The following is a 24,567-nucleotide window of genomic DNA, read 5'->3' on the forward strand; positions in this document are numbered from 1 at the left end:
TTTTGGCCCATTTATCCATCCAACCATTTTCTTTCTCTTTCTATCTATCTAATTCTCTTTCTCTTTCTATCTGTCTCACTATCTTTTACTCCCTCTCACTCACTCTCTCTCTCTCTCTCTCTCTCTCTCTCATTCGTACTATTCGCTCACTCTCACTATTTTTCTCATTTTATTTTTTTTATTATTATTTTTTTTTTTTTTTCGTTTTCGCGTAGATTCTGCAGAGAAAAACGCTATCGTGTATTATATCAACGAGAATGTACCAAACGAATAGCAAGAGAATATAACAGAAACAACGGTAACAGTAGTTGCAGTTATAGACAAGGTTATAAATATATGAAATGTATATATATATAACGGGTGGTCAAAAGTTTGTTCACAATAAAAATATAGTTGTACCTTTATTATTCTATCTTTTAAAAGTTTGAACTAAATCTGTTGCTTTTGTAAATATTTATAATCATATTTTTATATTTTATATATGACTGAACATACAATGAAAATTAAGGTTAATATTTGTATAATATACTTTAATATAATTATTCTATTTTATTTGCTATGATTATCTCAACTATTATATACAGTATATATGCTAATCTAAATATATAAAACATAACCTAATTTAGAAGGAAGAAGAAGAAGAAGATAACATAACCTAATATAATTACTTTATCTACTATTTATTATCAAAACTATTACATACACCGTATACTTTTAAGCAACACATAATACATCCTAATATAATTATAATGTACAACGAAAACTAATTTAAATATATAAACCATAACCTAATATAATGACTTTATCTACTACTATTTATTATCACAACTATTATAAACACCATATGCTTTTAAGCAGAACATGAAATACACCCTAATATAATTATTATGTACAACGAAAACTAATTTAAATATATAAAACATAACCTAATATAATTAATTATATACTACTACTATTTATTATCACAACTATTATATGCACCATATACTTTTAAGAAACACATAACACACCCTAATGTAATTATTACACTTACTACCATTACTTCATTATAATTAATTAAATAAATTGAACAGCATTTACCTCAATTTATGTTACAAAATCTAACCTTATAAAAATCTGTTTTACAAACATTATACACCTGTGTTGCAAAAATGTTATAAAATGTTATTAAAAAAGAAAACTATAACTAATGTCAAACAATTATCTCTTAAATTGTTTACAAACTTTATTTTAAAAGTTATAACAAATATTGTTCAACGTATTATATGAAAAAATGTCAGACACCCTGTATATATTTATATATATAAATATATGTATGAATGTGTGTTGTATGAATGAATGTATATAGGGGTATGTATCGAAGGCACGTTTTCTTCATGAAAAACAACCTTGGAAAACTTCGATTCGATCTAATCGATATATCTTCAGAAACGTCGTTAAAGAATATACCAAAAGAAAGATAACGTTCGTTATATTTCTAGAAAAGGAATCGTTGAAGTTCCATCCTGATGATATTTATTTGTTTTGTGAAATTCGAACTTTACAAAACTGAAAGAACATGACTGAAAGAGAGAGAGAGAAAGAGAAAAAGTAACTGAAGTAAGGATAATATTTATCGTAAAAATATTTCACGATACAAATACATTCATACGTACGTATGTAATAAAATGAAATACTAAAAAAATTCGTACCTACATTTTTGTAGCAATAAAAATAAAAATAATGATAATATAAATTAAACAAAACAATTCTCTCGAGATTTACACATTTCATTTTACTTACGTATGTGTTTTACATGATTATATAAATTATAACAAATAATACGATTGCAAATATTCATTCATTTTTTTTTTTGGTTTGTGTTTCAGAGATCGTACGATTTTTTAACCTAAATCACAAATCAAATATTGAATGAAAAATATATTTAATAATTAATCTTATAAATGATAATTAAACAATAAAAAATAAAACAGAAAAGTTATTCATTTATTAAAATATCAATTTGTTGTAAATAAACAAAGTCTCGCATAAAATAATATAAAAAATATTTAATAAAACAGCCATGATTATGTAGCATCCATGTTACTTTCCCCCGCCACTTCATTTCGTTGATATTTTTATCAAAAATCATCTAAAACAATAAATATATAAATAAAAATGATTCATTACAATAATTCACTTTCAAAAATATGTTTTACGAACAACAATCTAAATTGTTATAAACAGAAAATAGAAAAATAATCTACTATAAAAGAAAAACAACATAACCCTACTTTAACCGGTTACCAATACGAACGGTTTTTCCTATTTAACGCGTTTATGCGCCTAATATAAAAATTCTGAAGAGAGAATAAAATGAAAACACCATATAATACAAGTTATACATATATACAAGCTTACGTTTTATTTAAACTATCTCATACACGAATGTTTTTCAATGAAAATAAATTATTTTTTTATATTCAAAAGCCATTACGCTTTCACCTTTCATCCCCACCCTTACCCATTTACTTTACCCAAACTCTCCCTAGAGTTTTTTCTTTTTTCTATTAAATTTTATTTTTGCACAAGCAACACCCTAAAAAACCCCCGACGAAAATTCATTCACATCCCCCACCCCCTAAACCCCATCTAACATACGAAACTATCTTTCCCTACCTTTTTTCTTCTTCATCTTCCTATTTTCTTTTTATTTTCACTCGTTATGTATTTTACAGTGAACGAACTAGGTGAGAAAACCGGCGAAACGATTTTACCTCCTACTACGTTTTCTTGTTTTAAGTGGCAATTTGCATAAACGAACAAACCCACCCCCATCTGCCCCCACTCCTTCACCACCATCATCCCAAAACGTTTCTACACCTACTTGCCAAGCAGTTTCGTTTCCATAAACGCGATTCGTCATCTCTGAAACAAAAGAAGAAAAGAAAGAATGAAAGGAAGGCCAAAAAAACGAAGATAAGACAAAAGAAACGAGATAAAAAGAGATAAGTGGGGAATGAAGGAAAAAGGTGCAAGAGAGGAGGAAGAAGGGTAGGGGTTGAAAGAAGAGAAAGAGAAGGATGATTTAACAAGGGGGTGGGCGAGGAGTTTAGACGAGAGTACATATGAAAAAGATTTTGCACGTTGGCTCGTTGATTATTTCGTATCGTCATAATAACCGAACTAAACTTCAACTTAACATCCAACATAAAGCGGATAAATTAATTATGCGTTTGAATAATTATTAAATGAATCTCGTTGAAATAGAATTGTAAGTAGGGGGAACAGGGTGAAGGGGAGGAAGAGACATACCACAATTATGCGATTATACTCGTTAGCCTTGATTATAACTAACAATGTTAAAACACGTTCGTTAGATTCGATTGATTTCATTTTATGATAAGTTTGAAATGTTTTTCTTTTCAATTGTTATTATTATTATTATTATTCGTTTATTTGAGTCTTTGATTAAATTTAAAATTATTTTAAATTATTTAAATATAAATGGGAAAATCATTGCTGATTTCTGATCATTTTCAATATTTAGAAATATAGAAAACTTTTATTTTGATGTAATTTTTAATAGAAAATATTATTTTATTTAATGTTAATAGATTAAATAAATTTAATAGAAACACTATATTTTTATAATAAATAAATAAAAATACCACTCATATCGTCTAAGTATGAAAAAATCGTGACTCTAACTTCTAATTAGCAAACCAAAAATCTGAATTTTTAAGCATTGTAGTTCTCGAATTTTTAAAAACTCCACATGATGAATTTTGAACTTAGAAGTGTTTTTACACATATTAGACACCCTATATTTTTATAATGCATAAATAAAAGTACTATTTGTATCTTCTAAGTATGAAAGAATCGTGACTCTAACTTCTAATTAGCATACTAAAAATCTGAATTTTTAAGCATTGTAGTTTTCGTATTTTTAAAAACTCCACATGATGAATTTTGAACTTAGAAGTTTTTTTACACGTTTAAGATACATTATATTTTTATAATAAATAAATAAAAGTTTCATTTGTATTGTCTAAGTATGAAAAAATCTTGACTCTAACATTTTAATAGCATACTAAAAATTTGCATTTTTTAGCATTGCATTTTCCGAATTTTTAAAGGTTCCACATGATGAATTTTGAACTTAGAAATATTCCTATATGTATTAGAAGTTCTATATTTTTATAATACATAAATAAAAGTACCATTAGTATCGTCTAAGTATGAAAAATCCTTGATCCAACCTTTTCAATACCACACCAAAAATTAGCATTTTTAGTCATTGTAGTTTTCGAATTTTTAAAGGTTCCACATGATGAATTTTGAACTTAGAAGTATTTCTACATGTATTAGAAACACTATATTCTTATAATCAATAAATAAAAGTACCATTGTTATCGTCTAAGTATGAAAAAATCCTGACGCAACCTTTTAAATACCACACCAAAATCTTTAACTCTTTTATTTTAGTAATTACCAATAGATAATAATTTTGATAACATGTATGTATTATTATATACATATATACATTTAATAAATGATAATTTACAATAGTAAATGTATAAACGCGTAGTAGGATATCACCTCTGTCGTCAGTTGCCAACTGTACGTCTTCTCGTATCGGTGAAACGCGTATTTCAACGTGTCCAGTGTTAGACAATCCGGAGAACGCGGAAATCTAGGGTGATGAAGGTTGATGTATGGTCTATGCCAGAGAATGATGGAGCGGAAGTCACGCGTATGGCATCCGTCAACGATCTTGATACTCTAACACACATATACACATATATACGTATACTCGTCTATTTCAACCCCCTATCTAACCCCTTCTATCTCTAACACTATCCCTACGTCTCTGTCTTGTTCTCCAAATTATTCCTGGCTTATTAACCATAACCAACAAGGCTGAACTATAATATTAAACAACCATACTCGTATCCAATAGTAACTTTTGATTATAAAATGGAAACAGTATTTTTTATATCAATTTATTTGGCAATTGTTTTATGTATTTTATTTTGTTTTAATTTAATTATAATATAAATAAAAATAATAAAAGTTAAAGTGAAATTGAAGGATCAATTGGGAGACCCTTACATTGTTTAGGATCTTTGATTGTTTCAAAAATACAATTATTTATTATATATAATTGTAAATATAGAAAATTAGGCATAAATTAATACTTATTTAATACTAATTAAATTTATACAAACTACATAAAATAACTATAGGTAATTTAACAAGAAGTAAACAAAAATAACGGAACATAACCTTAAAACTTATACAAAAGAAAAGAAAATCTAATTATAGTTCATCAATACTTTAATTTATTTCCTAAAATGAATAAATTTGAATAAATTACTAAATCAAAGATTATATCTAAAAACTTTATTAAGTTAAATAACTTAATCATGTTCAAATCGAATGTAAAGATAAAGAGATAAAGAGAAAGAGAGAAGGAGTGAAAATCAAAAAAGACAAATAAAAGTCAAGAAAATGTTATAAGAATGTTCAGAAGTGAGCAATTAACTATCCTTTTATCAAGAAACGTCGGTGGTGATTTAGAGGTTTTCCGGTTTTCAAAGAGCAACCTACCATGACTTTACTAACTTCCGGAAACTACTACTCCTTTCCCTTGAGCCTTTCTATACCCTTTCCCTTCTTCTTCTTCTTCTTCTTCTTTATTTCCTTCCTTCCTTCCTTACTTCTTTTCTTTCTTACACACTTATACACATATATAAGTACACATATACTCGTTTACAAGAAATTCTTTTTATTTTTCAAACATTTTATCTTTTTTTTTTCTTCTTTTTTTTTTTCTTTCCATCAAGTAGAAGCCGACAGGTAAGGCAAGTGAAAAGAAATACGGAAAGACTTTTGAAAAGTTTAAAAAGATCGCTTCAACGTGCCAACCAAGATGGACGACTATAATATGTACGTTCTCTAACAACTACGTGTGTGTATATATATTATACAGAAACCACCCCCCCCCCACACCCGCTACCACTACTTTACTACTTTTTCCTTTACCTTTTCACCTTTTCTTTACTCATACTTCGATCCTAACTTTTACACCATTAATAAATTATTTTTATTTTATCTCAAGTGTCGGATAGAATGAAAAAACGTAATATTTAAATAAAAACGAAATATATAGAAATAAATAAATCAATTAATAATATTATTTCTAACACTATTTTATCATAAATTTGAAATATTACTTTTACATGAGTAATGTTGAAAATTTAATCTTAATAAATAAATAAATAAATAAATAAATATATAAATCAAATAATATAAATAGACAGATATGAAAGTTACGGAAGTGTAAAAGTAATGACAAGTGTTATATTTCGTGTTATATTTTTATATCTATCATTTTTTTTTTTTTTATCCTAACCTTAACGCAAGCAAAAATATCACCACATCTCTCTTTGATATTCGCCATTTTATCCTGATGAGAAATGGCGGAAAGTCGATTTTCAAGAAGACACACACCGCCATCTCAACGTTTTATTCGTCGTAGCTACGAACGTCCTAGAACGCCAAGGAAAATCTAGAGTTATTACATTCCGGTGGTGAGGAGGAGAAGAAACGGGGAAACTCCCCTTCTTCCCCTTTCCCTTTTCCTATTTTTTTTTATTTTTAAGGATGTTATATACGTCAGTGAGAGAGAAAAAGAAAAAGAATACAACAGAAATATTACGTGAAAGAAATAAAAATAATATAAAACAAAAAAAGAAAAAAATGAAACCAAAGCGTGATTCGAAGAAAATATCCTCTTTAAAAATAAAAAATAAAAACCTTCACTATACTTCAAACCCCTTTTTCTTCTTATCAACCCTTGGTCCTTAAAACTCTCAAACCATCAAAAATAAGAAAGAAAAAGTTTAAAATAAAATAAAAAATAAAAAGGTACCTATGATATATCGATTTAACAACCCCTTTTATACCCTACAAAAGGCATTAAAATCTATCGGAACTTTATTAGATTTTATTGTCCAACTTATAAAACTTTTAGTTTTTATCGAGTTGACCAATAAGTAAGTATTGAGCTATTTTTTTTTTTTCTAAGTAAGTTTAATGTTACCGATTTATAAATGGGTTTAAATGTTAGATATATATATATCTTATTAAATCAATTTATTATTAATCAATACGTGTACCATTGTTTTGTTGTTTCATATTAAAATTTATTTCTATAAAAAATGATATGAATAATATATATATATAAAATGATTGTTGTAACAAATAACAATGATTGTTAATATAATTATAATGTATAATGGAATGTAATGTTTAAAGTATTTTTTAAATCACGTATTTGACTAAGTAGTTTGTGTAAATAAAATATTGAACAATGTAGTAGAAAGTGTTAAATTATTTTTAAATTATTTTCAATGAGTACGTTTTATGCAACATTATAAAAAAAATTAACAACTATAAATAATGATTGTTAATATAATTATGATTTATAATAGAATGCAATATTTAAAGTATTTTTTAAATCACATATTTAATTTAGTAGTTAATGTAAATAAAATATTATAAATAATTTAGTAGATGGTGTTAAATTATTTTTAAATTATTTTCAATGAGTACGTTTTATGCAACATTATAAAAAAAAATTAACAACGATATTTCTATAAATCATCTATTTAAATTTTCATTTATTATAATAAGAATAATAATAATAATAATGATAAAAAGCTTAAACGAATCGTTATTAAATAATTGCGAAGAAAAGAGGGTCTTGAGAAAATAATGATTGGTGGTTGAACGATTACGGTTAATGTTTTTTTTTGTGAGGTTGGTAGTATAACTATACTTAATCGAGAATAAGAAGAATGAAGATTGAATAATTAATTAATCATCCTGACTTTTCTTCGATGTAGATAATGAACTATTTCTTAGACTTCCAAGATAGTCTTAATTATTTTCACAAATATATATATATATATATTGGTATGTGTTTGTGTAATTATATAGATGCAATCAAGGTACGAATGTGTGAAATTCAAGGAGGGTATTAATAAATCAGGGAGTTCTTTCCTTGAGCTTTTCTTTTTCACTCAACGAGCTTAAGAGAAAATTTAGGGACCATTTTCTTACCTTCTTACAGTTTTAACTGTGTATACGTGGTCTAACTAATACATAGAAATAAATTAAAGTGAGATAGACCGATATAATACTTCATAAGAAATAAAATAAAATAAATTCGTTACAGATTAATTAAATAAATTAATATTAATAATTTAGATATAGTCTAATAGTTGCAAATGAACAATAATTAATATTATTAATAATGAATAATAATATAAACAATTATTAATTTAATGAAATAATATAATAATTAATTTAAACAATTTATTTCAAATAAAATTATATATTATAATAAAAATATTAATTTAAATAATAATTTATAATTATATAAAAATATATTAATATATATTATTATAAATTTTACGTGCGTGTAATATATTATTATAATTATAATTATAAATTTAGTAAAATAATATAAATTGTATTAAATTTATAATTATTATTTTAATTTATATTTTTATTAATATTTAATTTCAATTTTAATTATAAAAATAAATTGAAATAAACTACATACATGTACAAATTTAAATATTAAATCTCCTATCAATTAACAAATTCAAATAAAATAATCAAATTACTTATCTAGGTCAACAATACATCTGATCTTTAAAAAAAAAAAATAAATAAATCAAATTAATTAACAATTAAATCAACTATACAATATACCAATTCTACTTGTACATTTCAGTACATTTTACAATAGTATATGACATATACACATATATATACATATATTTTTTTACCAAGTACGTACTACTTACTTACTTCCGTGTTCTTCGCCACAATTATGCAAAATGTAAAAGAGAAAGAGAAAAAGAGAGAGAGAGAGAGAGAGAGAAAAGAGAACAAATAAGAAGAATGCAGGTGGATAGTGCTAACCAACCCTACGAGCATGAACATAGTCGTTGGTGGTCAGAGAGTTAGAGGGTGGTTGTAAGTGGTTGGCTCGAGAGAATGTGTGTTCCCTCTTTCCCTTTCTACAAAACTATCTTCACTACACACTCACCCTACACACACATACACACACACACACACACACATACACATATACATACAAACATACATGCATCTAACATTTTCTTTCTTTCTCGTTCCACTTTTCAGTGCGTTTCTGTCTTTCCCTTCTTTCCCTACTTTCATTTCTTTTTCTTTCTTTTTTTCATTTGACTTTTTTCTTTTCCTCCCCCACCCCACCCAACCCCCCATACTTCACCTCATCACCACATTTCAGCAACCCGTTTTCGACCTACCTAGTCGTCATAGTTAGCCTAGAAACAAGCTTAACATTTTTACTAAGTTTTCATTGAAGCTGCATTTTTAAGTGAATTTTCTTTTTCTCTTTTGTTTAAAATAATATCAATATTATATACCGAATTAATTAATACTTGACGTTATTAAGTATAAACTTTGGTTTAATTAATCAATCAAATGTAGTTACCTGTGTTAAACACGTTTAAAAGTTCATTTTACGTTTGTAATTGAAATGTAAATACCTTGTTGAATAAAATATCAGAAAAATTTTCCACGCACTATTTGAACGATCGTTAATTTTCCTATTTTTTTTTTCTCTCGTAACATTATGATTTTCACTCTGTGTGTGTACTTCGTTTTAATTAACAAACTAAATTTGGATTATATGATAAAATACTGACTTAAATTTTCATCCCGGTTAGACACTTAATTACATAAATAATTTCTAATTTAGGTAAAAAATAAAAAAAAGAATACGCTTTAATTAAAATATCAAAAGATCCAGAGTTAAAGCAATTAAACGATTGGTCATTTTGTTTTAACGCATTTCTGACGCAACCCCCAAACTCAACAAAATGATTTTCGCAGTATCTCGATTTAATTAACTAACTTATTCGCGAATTTAAAATAACAATCTCACAGAATTTTGACTCCAATTTTCATCCAAAGTTACACAATTAATTACATAAATAATTTATTATTTTTAAAACAAAATTAATTTTCAAATAAAAATAAACTTTAATCAAAAAATTAATCATTTTATTTTAATGCAACTCAATTATCTCGATTTAATCAATCCTTTTTGCAATTATAACAACGTGTGAGACTCGTGACATGCATTACAATCATACAAACCTAAAAAGTTGACAAAACTCGTATCAAAACTTAGAAAAGGTACAAAACGTATTAGCTATGTCATTGAATTAAATTGTAGTACAAAATTAATTAACCAATTAATTCTAATTAATTTGATATCATATCCAATGAAATTGAAATAAATAAAAAATAAATAAAACTTTGTACAGTCCATCAAATATATTTTATATATATAAATTAAATATAAAACAAAAATAAAGCATAATATTTCATAATAAATAAACATTACAGTATAATCAATTTATAGCAACAACAACAACAAAAAAGGCATTAAATTGTAATTAAAAGGATGATTTAACGTTTCATATTTCGGTAGAATGCATACACGAATGTCACTTACGGGTTATATCAGGTGTCACCTTTCAGTTGACCGATTACCCGAAACTTCCTCTTACCTTTTCAAAAGGGATCGATTAATTCGGCCAATCGCGAGCCTAACGAGCTGCATTCAAGACACTACTATGCATCCATCGTATACCTTTGCGGTCAAACACGACTACTACTGTTCCCATTCCAACATTCTAATGAAACAGACAAGTACAAGTGAGAGAGAGAGACAGAGAGAGAGAGAAAAGAGAGAGAGAGAGAGAGAATGCTTTTCCTAACACGTGCATTAGAAAGAGGGTTTGAGAATGGGTGACAGAAAGGGAGAAGGCACAAGGATTGGAAGGCATCGTACGATTGGAACCTGCATGGTTGCAGTTCTGGAACCACGAAAGCTCTATGGAACTTCAACTAATGCCATTTACCACACTCTCTATCTCTATCTATTTGTCCTACTCCAATGAACACACATACATATATTCTTGTACATACGTACGTACGTATACTTGTGCTTATATGGAAAGAGAAATAGGTTCATAGGTGGTATATGCATACTTGTGCATTTCTATTATTGCACATTTGAGATAGTTGAAACAACTGAATCAGAAAGGAACTATTATACTCTAACGAAATATTGTTATTAATAATATAGATGATATATATATAACTCATATTTTATTAAAGTAATGTATTTCTTAGTATTATTCTTATTAATTAAATGTTATATTTATTTATTTTTTTTTTAATTATATTCCTAAACACAATGTAATTTATGTATATATATTTTTTAAATAAGTTTTCTTTTTAAATTTATTACTAATTTCTAAGTAACTATGATATTACTATATTCCTTTAAAATCTTTTTTTTTTATTAAATTGTATTTCTTTTGTTTTTTATAATATATTCCTGAAACAATATAATCCTATATTGTATTTTTGTAAATAAATTATTATAAATTATTTTTTATAATTTACTATTTATTATTAATTTTAATTAACTATAATGGTCTTATATTTTTTTAAGATTCATGAAAAAAAACTGGACCCCCGCAGAACGAACACACCCGGCCGCCGGACTCGAACCCTGGATTCATTTTTCGTTTTCCGAACGACTGCTTTGATCCATTGAGCTATCCAGGGCACATCGATCAATCTTTCTTCACAAACGCTTATATAAAACTTATGATTTATTATAAAGGCATTCTTTCCACATTTCTTTTCTTTTTTTGTTATTAAAAATTATATTTATTTTTCATATTATATTTCTTAAATAGTATAATTCGATACACTTTGAAACGAAAGTTATCACAGTTGTATTTTTGCAATTTAAATGAATTATTTTATTTTGTTGTTGTTAAAATTTGTATTTAGAAATAAATAGAATACAATTTAGGATAAAATGAATGAAATGAAAGTATTGTAGAATTTCGTAAAGTTATTCCTGGTTCTATTAAAGTACATCCGCGAATAAACGGTATTACCTTTTGCAAGATTGGCTTAGCGAGTTGTACCGGATCCGATACTCCTCATACTAACTCCTCTCTCTCTCTCTCTCTCTCTCTCTCTCTTTCTCTCTATTCTGTAACCGTAGAATGGCATAGCGTTTAAGGCTGTATCGCTCGTTACAAGCCACGTCGTTACAATTCTAAAAGCCACAAAGCTTTCCGGTAACTCGAAAAGCCACCCCCCACCACCAACTCCTACTCGTTTCTACGTTTATCTCCTACCTATTTTAATGTCACTATAATCGTTCGTGATTACTAACTATTATTGTTATACAAAACGAGTATTACTCTTTTATTATTATAAATAAATAATATTATTTTTAACAATCATATATATGTATAATTAATTTATAATTAAATTGTATCAATCATAGTTGTATCAATAATATATGTGTATGTATATTAAATTATAATTATTTATTATATACTATTAACAGTTTAATAAAAAAAAGGAACTAGAAAATATTTTTTTGAAGATAAGTCCGTAGGGTCTTTCCAATAAGTCCGTAGGATCTTTCCGATAAGTCCGTATTGTCTTTAGAAAAAATAGAAATAATAAAGAAAAATAGAAAAGAAATGACACTTTTGGTAAAAAAAAAAAAAAAAACATACCACGCACCTTCTTTGTTTATGTCGACCGTCGGTTCGTTCAGACCTTATACTTTTGTCTCATACCTGCGTGTTTATCTCTGTTTATTCTTTTACCCTTCTATCGCTCCTACCTACAAACAGTTTGAGTATCGAAATAATATGTGTCCACGCTTTGTAATATGCAGTCGCACACAAACACACACATATACAACCAGGAGCGATAACTACGAAGCATAACATAAAGAGGAGACCGAGAATAGAAGAAACTGTATAGCTATATTCCGTCTCATTCTCTCTCAGGCTCAATCATATATTTTTGTCTCTTTTTCTCTCATTATTTAGTATAGCAGCCGTTTCATAGCTCCGTTTCCTGACTGACAGTGTTTCATTTTTTTTCAGATCGCTCCCCATTCTAAAGATATTTTCACTTCAAAAAGGAATAAAAAACAAATATAAACCACAAAAAGAAACAAACAAAAGAAAACATTGTAAAAGAAAAGTATATCCTCAAACCTCACCCCCATAGTACTCATACCTCCCAAGAGTACGATGATAAATTCACCCATTAATCTCTGCGTTCACATTTGACGCACAAGCTATTCTCCTAGGTACTTCTTTTTACCAACGATAGTTGGTAGGAAACAATGACTAATGCGAAATCGCCATTCAGCAAGTTTCACACCATGGATATCACCACCACCAAACTAACCAATACTACACTTATACATCGTTTCCATCCTATTTTCGAACTAATATTCAACCTTCTCATATCTCATTCTATTCCCAAACATTGCGTTACGTTAATAAACATAAATAACAATATTTATATATATATATAATATTTAATATATTAAATGGTACTAATCAATATAAACATAGTTACATTGGTACTATGCTAAAAATCAAATTAAAATTATATTAATAAAATAATACCATAAAGTTTACCCTTTCTCTATCACCATTACTTTATATTACTTTACATAAATAAAAATATCTAAATGTATAAAATATTTAATAAATTAAACTAAACCAACCCCATAGTTGCATAAATACTATTTTTGTGTATTATAAATTAAAATTATTAATTATTACATTTTATTATATTAACCCCACCATCGATCTACATTTTCCTTTCATTTTTTTGTTCTTTTCTTCTTCCTCTTTCGTCATTTTAGATCGATCACACGGCATGTGAATTCACACCAGAATAAAAAGTGAATAAAAAAAAACACACACACATAAACAAATAGAAAAAAAATTACGAATGAGAAGAAAATGAAAGAAAATAATAAAAAAAAAGGTATAAAAAAAGAACCCGTAGAAAATGGTAGATAAAATCAACGAAGTGAACGATGGAGGGATATGCTGTCTGTCCCTCTGTCTGCCTGTCTGTCTGTCTGTCTATCTGTTTGTCTGTCCATCTGTCCGTCTCTGTCTATCTCTTTATTTTTTTTTTTTTATTCTCTTTCGAAGTGGCAACTAACTTTTTGAGATTACCATTTAAACGGATTCGGATTGTCCTCTGAGTCCACGTTGTTCATAGCGAACGACCATGTTTTTAGAGATTATAGATCGGCTGCCGGTGAGTCGAATTAAATCCGTACGGAATTCCTATGGACTATTTCCAAATTCGTTTCTATATATATATATAACTATCTATCTATCTATCTAACTATGTATCTATCGTATATATATATTCTATCACTTTAAATCTCACTTTAGCTACAAATATTACACTCAAGATAAGATATCTTATCAAATAAATGTTAAATGTTTCTTTTTATGTTTAAATTAAATCGAATTATTTATTTATTACACACACTTTGTATTTGTTCAGTACGAATGAAGTTACTGGTTTGTTTGTTTGTTTTTTTTTTTTTTGATGGGTCATTCATCTGCAATAGTGTACATAACCTAAAAATCACGGTTACTTGATTTTAGTGATCTGAAAACAACTAGTAGCTAGAATATTAGTAACTAGAACTTGGATAACCTGTTGATTTAATTAAATTAAAGTATTATTTAATATTTATGTAATAAAATACTATAAAATATGAATTAATAAATATTGAAATGATAAAAGAAATGTAATCTTCTCAATTTTCTATATCGAGTGTTACTCAAGATTAAATTTCTTACAATCCAGAGACTCGGCATTATATAAAACGCAATTTATATAAAAAATATTTAAATCCGAGATGAATAAATAGAAAAACTTACGATATTTTTTTTTTTTTTTTTTTTTTTGATATAAAATAACCAATTTGTAAGAAAATGATTGAAAACGTGTTAGAAGTATAATACAATCGTGAAACAACTTTACTAACTTTCGTGCTAGAAAAAAAAAATCAAATAAAATAAAATAAAACTAAAACTAAAACTAAAACAACATAAAAGAAAAAGAAAAGGAAAAAAAAAAAGAGAGAAAATAAAAACGGCGTAGAAAAGGCGTCTAAAGGGAAGTTTTCTTCGGAACGTTTGCCAAACCCCGTAAATTTTGGGAAGCTATTAAGTTTATCGGTCTGAAGTAGGAAGAACCGTGGTGCCTTTTCTAACTTTAATAAATGGCTGGAGGTAGGGAGTTCAGCGTTTTCTCCTAGTTTTGGTCGATCGGTCGGTTGGTTGGTTGTTCGGTGCAATTTACGAAAAAAGCTCGTCTTTCATTTCACCTTAATTCTACGGTTACGTGCCGAACGTGGAAAAGGATGAAAACCGATCCTAAACCTTATACTTTTTAGAAAAAAAAAAATAAAAACGATCGATACTTAGTTATAATAGAAAAAGAACCTATATAGAGTTTCCTTTAGCTCAACCCCCCACTCCTTTCTCTACCCCCACTTTCATTCTTACTCCCACTCCTACTCCTACTCTCGGCTCAATGGATGATAGATATTGAAGTATCTCTTTTTCTATCATAACGATCATATCTTGCAGAAAAAAAAAAATAAGAAAAGGATATAAATTGATTTCTTTTAATAAATATCAATAATATATATGTTAAAGTTAGTTTATAAAATGTAATAATTATTTAGTGAAATGATTGGTAATATTTAATGTATGATTGAAATTAATAATAAATACTTTAAACTAGGTAATAAATGAATTTATGAGAAACGAGTAATTAAAATTTAAAATTATTATTTGGTTTGATAAAATAATATAATTTAAAATAACATGAGTTTGTTAATTGTTTAGTAAACTTGTATTCTTGAATACAATTGAAATGTTTGTTTAATTTACCACAAATCTAAGCCTTTATAATTTAATTTATAATTTAAAAAAGAATATATAGTACGTCAATGAAACCCAGTATTTTAGTTTCTCATTATTTAATATACAATATATTGAAAACAAAATGATTAAAAAATAAAATATACTGTATAAACAAAACGTATAGGAAAATGATACGAATAAAAAAAGAAAATAGTTTTATCATTAAGTTATAATAATCAAAATGACATTTATATTTAGCCATTTATTCGGTAGAAGAATTGTCGTCAGTTTCTGGTTTTTCTGTTAAACTCATACTAGCCGTCGTAGTTGTTGAAAATGGTAGGGAACGTGACTTTCTTGGTCTTTTGTTCTCAGCACTGCTATTTTCACTTATGTTAGTAAGATTTTGTCCTATTTCACGTCTTCTTCTATTCTTAGCTTTTTTCCTATTCCTCTTGATTCGCGTTTTACGAATACCAAGTAATTTTTTCGACCTTCTAGTTACCCTTTTAGGTGATGGTAATCTTGCAAACCTAACTGCTATTCGATTAGCACGATCCACCTCGTTTCCCATTGGTAGAAAATAATGTCCCCTGTATTTTCGTATTATTCCATATTCAATACCACGTTTTAATGCTGCATGAACCTATTTAATAGAATTTTATATGTGTGTGTGTAAATAATTATTTTAAAGATTTGTTAAACAAAGTTTGGAGTTGTTTTTTTTTTTTTTACTATGAATATGTCAAACAATATTTATATAAAAATAAGTTAAATAATTAATAATAATGAAATATATTATTGTAAAATTTTAACCTGTCTGTTGACACGTTTCTCCGATAAATTTGAATTTTGTTTAATATACTCAGTGATTTTTTTAACCGTAGATCCTTTAGTTTCACGAAGATCCTTTATTGCAGATACAATCAATGCTGCAATTCTCATTGGTTTCTGCCATTTTCTTGTAGCATGCCTTCTCATTAACTTTTTGTCAAATCGTTTACTTTTTTTCGCCATATGTCAAATATAATTGAATCAATCGATTAATAATCTCAATTCTTCGAAACAACAATTCGACTTATCAAATTTGTACACAAGATTTGTTGAATTTTTTTGTTTGTTTAATAATGATCTTCTCAAATCATTATTATAATAATATGAATAATTTAAATATAATTATTAAAAAAAAAAAAAAAAGAAATAAACTCGATTAATTTTTCTCACACATTTTCGGCCTGTCAAACGCGTGACTTTATTTGTTTTTGTTTATAAAATAAAATATTATATATCTGACAGTTCGTTCATTCGTTTGTTTTTTATATTTCTTTTTCATTTACTCGAATCATTTTGTCGAATTTTTAATAAAGATTGTTTGTTTTTTTTTTTCGATTGGTCGAAATATTTGCTCATTGAAAATGACAATTAATGTACAATAATTTTAAATGAAACATTTAAAATCAATTTGAATTATTTTTGAATCAGGTTATTTATAATTGAAATGAAATATTTTCTTTTACGAGTATAAAATTGGAATCTCATTAATTATGAACAAACGTAGGATCATATGGAAAAGTATTGTCAATGTTAAATGTTATTATTATTAGTTTACCTATCTCTCTTTTTCTCTCTCTCTCTCTCTCTCTCTTTCTGTCTGTTTCTGTCCTTCTATCAATAATCATAATAACAGAGTGGAATAAAGCTTAATTAAAACTGTCCAAAGTGTATACAATGAAGTGAAATTGGACATTATGTTCCATTAGATTTTTAACTTTTCATTCCAATCAGAGTATTTGTTTAAGAGTTACCTGAATTTACGAACAAATACAACATACACCTAACTATTATACATTTTCGATCTCTTTGTACTTATATATGAGTCTGTGTGTGTGTGTGAGTGTATACGATTAAATACAGAGACATTTGTTTATATAATACTGTAATATATGAAATCATTACAAAATGTTGAATGTGTAATCAGTAATATAATACGTTGAAATGTAAAAACAGAATATTATATTCTATTAAATCTACAAAGATTTCAATTTAATTAGAATATTTATTTTTCACTGTAATACCATCGTTGAATGATTGTATTAGTGTCAGTGTGTGTATTTATTTTAACTCAATGATTATTATTAATCTTATTTAAATAATATTGTAAAATTTCAACGAATATTAACATTGTGACGTTATTATAATAAAAAAAAAAAAAAAAAAAACAGGAACAAGAAAAGAAAAGAACTAGCAGAATATTTTATTTTTGATAAATTTTACTAACATATGTTGTATTAAATATAATATATAATTTATAATATTATTATATCATATAATTATTATAATTAATAATAAATAATATATAAAATTATAATATTACATAAATATTATATATTATATATTATATTATAAACTTATTATATTATTTATTATATATATATATTATAGTATTTATTATAATACATAATATTATATAATATTGTATAATATAATATTTTAATAAAATTAAAATAAGTAAATTAATAAATATATAAAATAATTAAATAACGTTACGTTAATTTTAAATACTTCATAAAAAAAAGGTTATAACAAAAATTATGAAAATATATCAAGTTAATAATTATTATTATTTTTTAATATAATTAAAATCAATAATTTTTTGATATATCATTAATTTATTTTTATATTACCTATTCTTATAATTATCTTCTAATTATAATCTAAATAAATAAAAAAAAAAAAAACATCTTATTAAAATATACTAACAATAACTAATTATGTTAAATACGTCACGTGAAAAAGAACTCAAATAATAATAAAGAAAGAGAAATAATATTTGTAATTTACTAACAACGATCTCGTGTGTTTTATTAACTATAGTACATTATCAGTAACTAAAAATATTGTTTGATTTTTTCAGAATGTATGTGCGTGTATATTTCAACGTTTTCTTGTCTCTCGATCAGTCAACTTTACGACTACGGTCATTACTTTTCTCGTCTTAAAGAAAATAAAAAAAATACATCGAATGAATAATACATAAACCTAATCACCTAATCACGCAAGAGAAAAAAATAAAAACCTTCTTTTTTACACCGTTAATTTGATATTATTTTTAAACCCAGGTAATAACATCAGACGAAATATCACAAGAAATAAAACTTCGACTAAACTAGAAAGAATAATATTCAACCTTCTTTTTCTTTTTTTTTCCTCTTCTTTTTTATGTTTTTTTATTTTTCCTTATGCATAATCACGAATATATGTATATCTCGATTCGCATATAACCCCCAAGGCCAATTAGTCAACCACTTCTCGGAAATATTCTGAACGAGGGTAGTTTATTTGAACGATCACGAAATCCACTACCACCGGCCCATTTCCTCCATCTCAAATTATTAGTGAATAAAAAAAAAAAAAATTCTAACGAATAATACGGTACATGCATATTAATACAGTCCGTTTCAAAAATTACCTTAACAAAAATTATAAACAATTTAATCAATCGATAATATTGTTATGATTTATTTGTACACATTTATCTTACGACAACGAGTGATTGATACTCGTTGAATAATCAAAATTTCAGCCATTAAAACTAAGCACGAGTTTGATTGGTGGTAATTTCATTCGTAACCAATGAACGCACAAATCTGACTCGTGGTTACTTCACTCGTAACCAATGAACGCACGAATCTGACTCGTGGCTAACTTCATTCCAAACAAATGACCACGCAACTCAGTCAAGTGATTGAATTTTTCATCTAACCTTTAATTTTTTAACCACCCTGTATAACGAAAATATAAAAGTGATGAAAGTTACCCTCCTAACACGTACAATACGTGTATACTGTATAATAACTATAACAACAATATTAATGAAGCTAACAATAAGCCGTCATAATAATCAGATGATTTTTTTTTCACCGATCAAAACCACGCAAACCCTTTTCCGTGTCCCTTTTTTACTCAGCTTTTTCTTTGTTTTTTTTTTTTTTTTTTTTTTTTTTTTTTTTTATTTATCTGTAATCTTTTCCATCCAACTCACGCGAGAAACTAATTTACGTATAACATGAAAGAAGAAAGAAGTAGAAAAATAAATTACAAAAATATCGTGTAAGACACGTGACAAATAGAAATGTTCTACATAGGTCGGGTTGAGCTTTAAATAATCTTTACTTAAGGTACTTAAAACGGTGTCAAATTTATCGCTCAATTCTAACATTTCTAGACCAAAAACATTCTCTCTCTCTCTCTCTCTGTATTTTTAAATACACACATCACGTACATATATATTTTAACATGTGTATATAGAAATACACTCGTAAAGAAAAATGTATCATTAATCTCTCACATTTTTTAAAATGGAAGAAAATATATTAACCGCACGTATGTATTTCTTATTTAAATATCAACAATTTTACATGTGTAACGTGTTATGTGTACTCGTGTATGTGTGATGGACAAAAAATTAAAATAAAGGAAAAGAAAAGTGCATATATAAATATGAACATTTTTTGACTAAACTAAAATATGGAAATAAAATGAAAATAAAATTGAAATAAAAAAAAAAAAAAAAAGAAAAAGAATAAATGAACAAACAAAGCGCAAGATTTTTGTTTAAATAAAGCTATCGGATAAATGGTTTAAAACTGGGAATATAATTAATCATTCTGTATCCTTGTGATATAATTCCCATATTTTTTTTTCTCTCTCTCTCTCTCTCTCTGTCCTTTTTTCTGTTCTTGTCTCTCACTTAATCTTTTTTTTTTTACTTTTTCTTCCAGCTCATAAACGACGCAATTGTTATCCCTTCTGGCTTACGAAATCCTGTTGCGCGAAAATAATACGTCACGTTATGTATATATATATATATATATATATGTTTACAGTAAGGGTGGATTTATTTTTTGTTATTTCAACTTTTTCCTTCTCGTTTTTTTTTTTTATCGTTCTGTTGTTTATAAGATGATTTATACAGCTACCAGTTGTGTCTCAGTTCTCACGAATTATTTTCTATCTGATCTATCTTTCAATTTTTTATTTTTCTATTATATGATAAAATAATCATTTAATCAACGAATTATTCACAAAGAAACGTTTAATTCAATTAGATTCTGTTTGAGAAAGTAATTTAGTAATGATATTTGTAGGTACACGTATTGTGCAGTTAATGGAGTGTTTTATCTAGAGATATCTAGTAAATAAAGGTGTGCTGAGGTTATTTCGGTGCAGTAAAAAAAAAATGTTCCTTTTTTGAGGTACGACGAAGTTTCAGATATGTGAGAATCGTAATTTAAAAAGTTTCCTAAATTTTCATAATTGTATAAAATATATTTCTGTTATTAAATATTTAATTTATTATATATTTATGTTGTTGAAGATAGTAACATGAATTTACAGTGGCCATCTATCTGCATATAAGTTAATTACTGTAAATACTTACCATAAGTAGAAAATAGTTGGGATTTACAGGTTAGAATTTCCCTATAAGTAAATAATATTCTATGTTGCAGAAAAATAAAGATTATATTATTATACAGTTGCAAAAAATATGAAAGTTTTATCAAATAAAATAAAATACTAATTGCAATACTGCAACAGAACCTTTAAAATTCAATATGTAATATATTATATATTATAAAATATAAAAATATAATCTAAAAGTATTGGGATCTCTGACAGGGGCATGTCGTAGCAATTCGACCTATCTACTCTAATTTTAAATTTAGCCACAAGATAGCGTATTGAAGTGTTAGAGATCCCACGTGACGTAGCAATTCGACCTATCTACTCTTATTTTGAATTTAGCCACCAGATAGCGTATTCAAGTGCTAGAGATCCCAATAGATATACACAAATATCTTTAAAACCTATTTTACCTATTATTATATATAAATAATTTGATATAATGTTTAAAAAATAAGGAAATAGGTTATAAAGGTTATATTAAAGATTATACAGTTGCAAAACGTGTAACAATTTTATCAAATAAAATAAAATAAAATAAAATAATAAAATAATAAAATACTAATTGCAATATTACAACTGAACCTATAAAATTCAACATACAATATATATGTATATATATTATGTAATATATAAATATAACCTAAAAGTATATATGTGAAAGGATAGAGTATTACAAAGAAATAAACAAAAAGGGAAAATTATTTTGAAGAATGAGTGATGGGAAGTGATAGGACGTTGACCTTAACGTTTAATATTCTAAATGTATCCATAATTAAGTTCAGGTTATTGCTCGTGATTAATTCAACGAATGGCAAGCTAATTGTGCGGGCACACGAATATGCCGCCTAACTAATTATTCATAGGAGGATGAGGGGGTTACAGTATGATGAGTAGGAGATAGTAGAATCATAGTGATTGAAGGGTAGGTTGGTGGGTGGTGTAGATGAGGGTGGGTAGTGATAGGAAGGAAATTATTGCAAACGTTTATTTCATTTTAATTTCGATCAATTTTCAATAAATAAATAAACACACATATATATACTTGGGGATGTATTCTTTTGTATTTTTTTTTTTTTCTATTCATCTTTTTATTCCTTCCATTTTTTCTTTTTTTATATTTTAATTCATACGTCTCGTCGTTTTGTACACTGGAACGATGAGATTTTAAACGAACGAAAAAATTCTACGACCTCGTTTTTCGCGTACAAAAATACACACGCTTTTCTCGTAGATAGAAAGAGAGATGAAGAGAGAGAGAGAGAGAGAGAGAGAAAAGAGGAAGGTATTTTATCGAACGAATAAATATTTACGAGAAGTGAAACAACTTTGTCGATTTTTTATAACCAACCCCAACCCCTTTTACTAGTCCCCCTTCTTCTCCTCTTACCCCTACTCCTTCTCTCTTTTTTTCTTTCTTAAACCTATCAAACTTCGTTTTAAATTCTTTTACACGTTCTATAAACATTTCTTAAAGATTTATATCAATGTTTAATAGTTATTAATGATTATAATAATTAAATATAAAGATTAATTAAAATTTTAAATAACATATGTACATAAATGATAATTATTGTCATTATTACTTTTCATTTTATGAGTTTAAAAATAAATAATAATTATTAAATATATATATAAATTTAAATTACATATAATAATGATAATATATATATATATATAAATTAATGTAAATTATATGTTATCGAATACAAATTATTATTCGTATAAAATAAAATCGTTGATTTTTTTTATAACAAATGTAATATTTATCTGTAGCATCAAATTTAATTATCACACCTCCAATAATAATTATTAATTATTAAATTATATAATAATTCAAAATAATAATTAATATTTTTCTCTAACGAAAATTATATATTTAAATTAAAAAAATATATATATATATATTATAATCATTTAAATCTTTTATAGAAATTAATCAATAATAATATAAATGATTGTTTTTATCTTAATTAAATATTTTTTAATGTCATATCATCGAAAAGTAGAATTTTTATAATTGATATATAAAAATAAAAACAAATCTGATCAAATTCTATTTTATTTTTTTTTTTTTTTTTTTTTTTTTTTTAAGGGATTAAAGTTACCTTTATCGAAATACGAATAAACTACCCTTGTACCAGTTTCCAAATCCTTGTCAACTACCCTTCATGTTCCCTATAAATCAGTAGTTACGTAGAAACGTTGAGAAACGTAATAGAACTTTACTTGTCTCTTCCTCTCTTTGTCTTCGAGACATCGATCGATATGATAGTAAAAGAGAGATAGAAATAGAGAAAGAGAAAGAGAGTGAGTGAGTAAGAGACTGATAGAGAGAGAGAAAGAGAAAGAGAGAGAGAGTAAGAGACTGAAAGAGTGAGAGAGAGTGAGAGAGAACTTAGTATCCAAGATAGTTCAAGATAGAATGAAGATCAATTAATCTCTTTGATCTAACTTCTGTTTGAAACTAAATTGTTAGATGTTAGAATGAAAATATCCTAGTTCGAACAAAATATCTCCTACCACTCCACCTCCCGTTATCTATAAAATTAACGATCGATCATAGATGTGTTTAGATCTATTTATATTATTACAATTATTATTTATTATTTCCAAATTAAATTCAATATTGTATAACTAATCGTCAAATAAATAGAAAATAAATGAATATAATATGATTGTAATAAAATAAAATAAAAATATTCTAAAATATAATTAATAAATGAAAATAATAAATTAATTCTATTGTGATATTCATTAAATTATGATTCTAATAAAATAAAATGGATTATAAAATATAAATAATAAATGAAAATATATATATATATATAATTAATTAATTCTATAGTAATATTCTAATAATAACGAATAATATTGTAATGAATATAAATATACATATATATGATAAAATATATTTAACAATATTAATTAATAATTAATAACTGTTAATAATAATATAATCCACGATAAGCTATTTAAATAAATGAACGATTGTTATTAAAATCATATTGCACATATGCACACGTATTACGAATAAAATAAAATAAATAATATATATATATGTGTAAAGTGTATATATAAATAAATATATAGTTATAAATAATTAATATAACATATTAAAATATTAATTTACAATAAAATATCAAATATAATAAATATAATCAATTTGATATTATATATAAGTAATAGAGAAGTGTTAGTACACCTATTATGAAATAAATAATTAAATAAATAATATTTAAAT

The 24,567-nt window shown here is 26.0% G+C and overlaps 2 protein-coding genes across 10 annotated transcripts in view; both read right to left on the reverse strand.

Moving 5' to 3' along the window:
* LOC107066761 (TWiK family of potassium channels protein 18) overlaps nt 1-24,567 on the reverse strand; it is a 269,165-nt gene that overhangs the window by 198,874 nt on the left and 45,724 nt on the right. For 2 of the 9 annotated variants that reach the window (XM_089175080.1, XM_089175074.1), the window contains exon 3: nt 2,867-2,907. The exons of the other annotated variants lie outside the window; for them this stretch is intronic. The gene's annotated coding sequence lies outside the window, so the exon portion shown is untranslated. The remainder of the gene's footprint in view (nt 1-2,866; nt 2,908-24,567) is intronic. 9 annotated transcript variants of the gene reach the window in all.
* Nucleotides 16,123-17,087, reverse strand: LOC149031726 (uncharacterized). The gene is made up of 2 exons (XM_089174909.1): nt 16,677-17,087; nt 16,123-16,506 (listed from the first exon to the last, which is right to left on the reverse strand). Exons 1-2 carry the CDS (start codon nt 16,875-16,877, stop codon nt 16,123-16,125), a joined length of 585 nt encoding a protein of 194 aa, XP_089031035.1. The 5' UTR covers nt 16,878-17,087.

The sequence above is a fragment of the Polistes dominula genome, unplaced genomic scaffold, assembly GCF_049000335.1.
Source record: "Polistes dominula isolate Pdom_NZ unplaced genomic scaffold, Pdom_raw_medaka contig_78, whole genome shotgun sequence".
Taxonomy (NCBI): domain Eukaryota; kingdom Metazoa; phylum Arthropoda; class Insecta; order Hymenoptera; family Vespidae; genus Polistes; species Polistes dominula.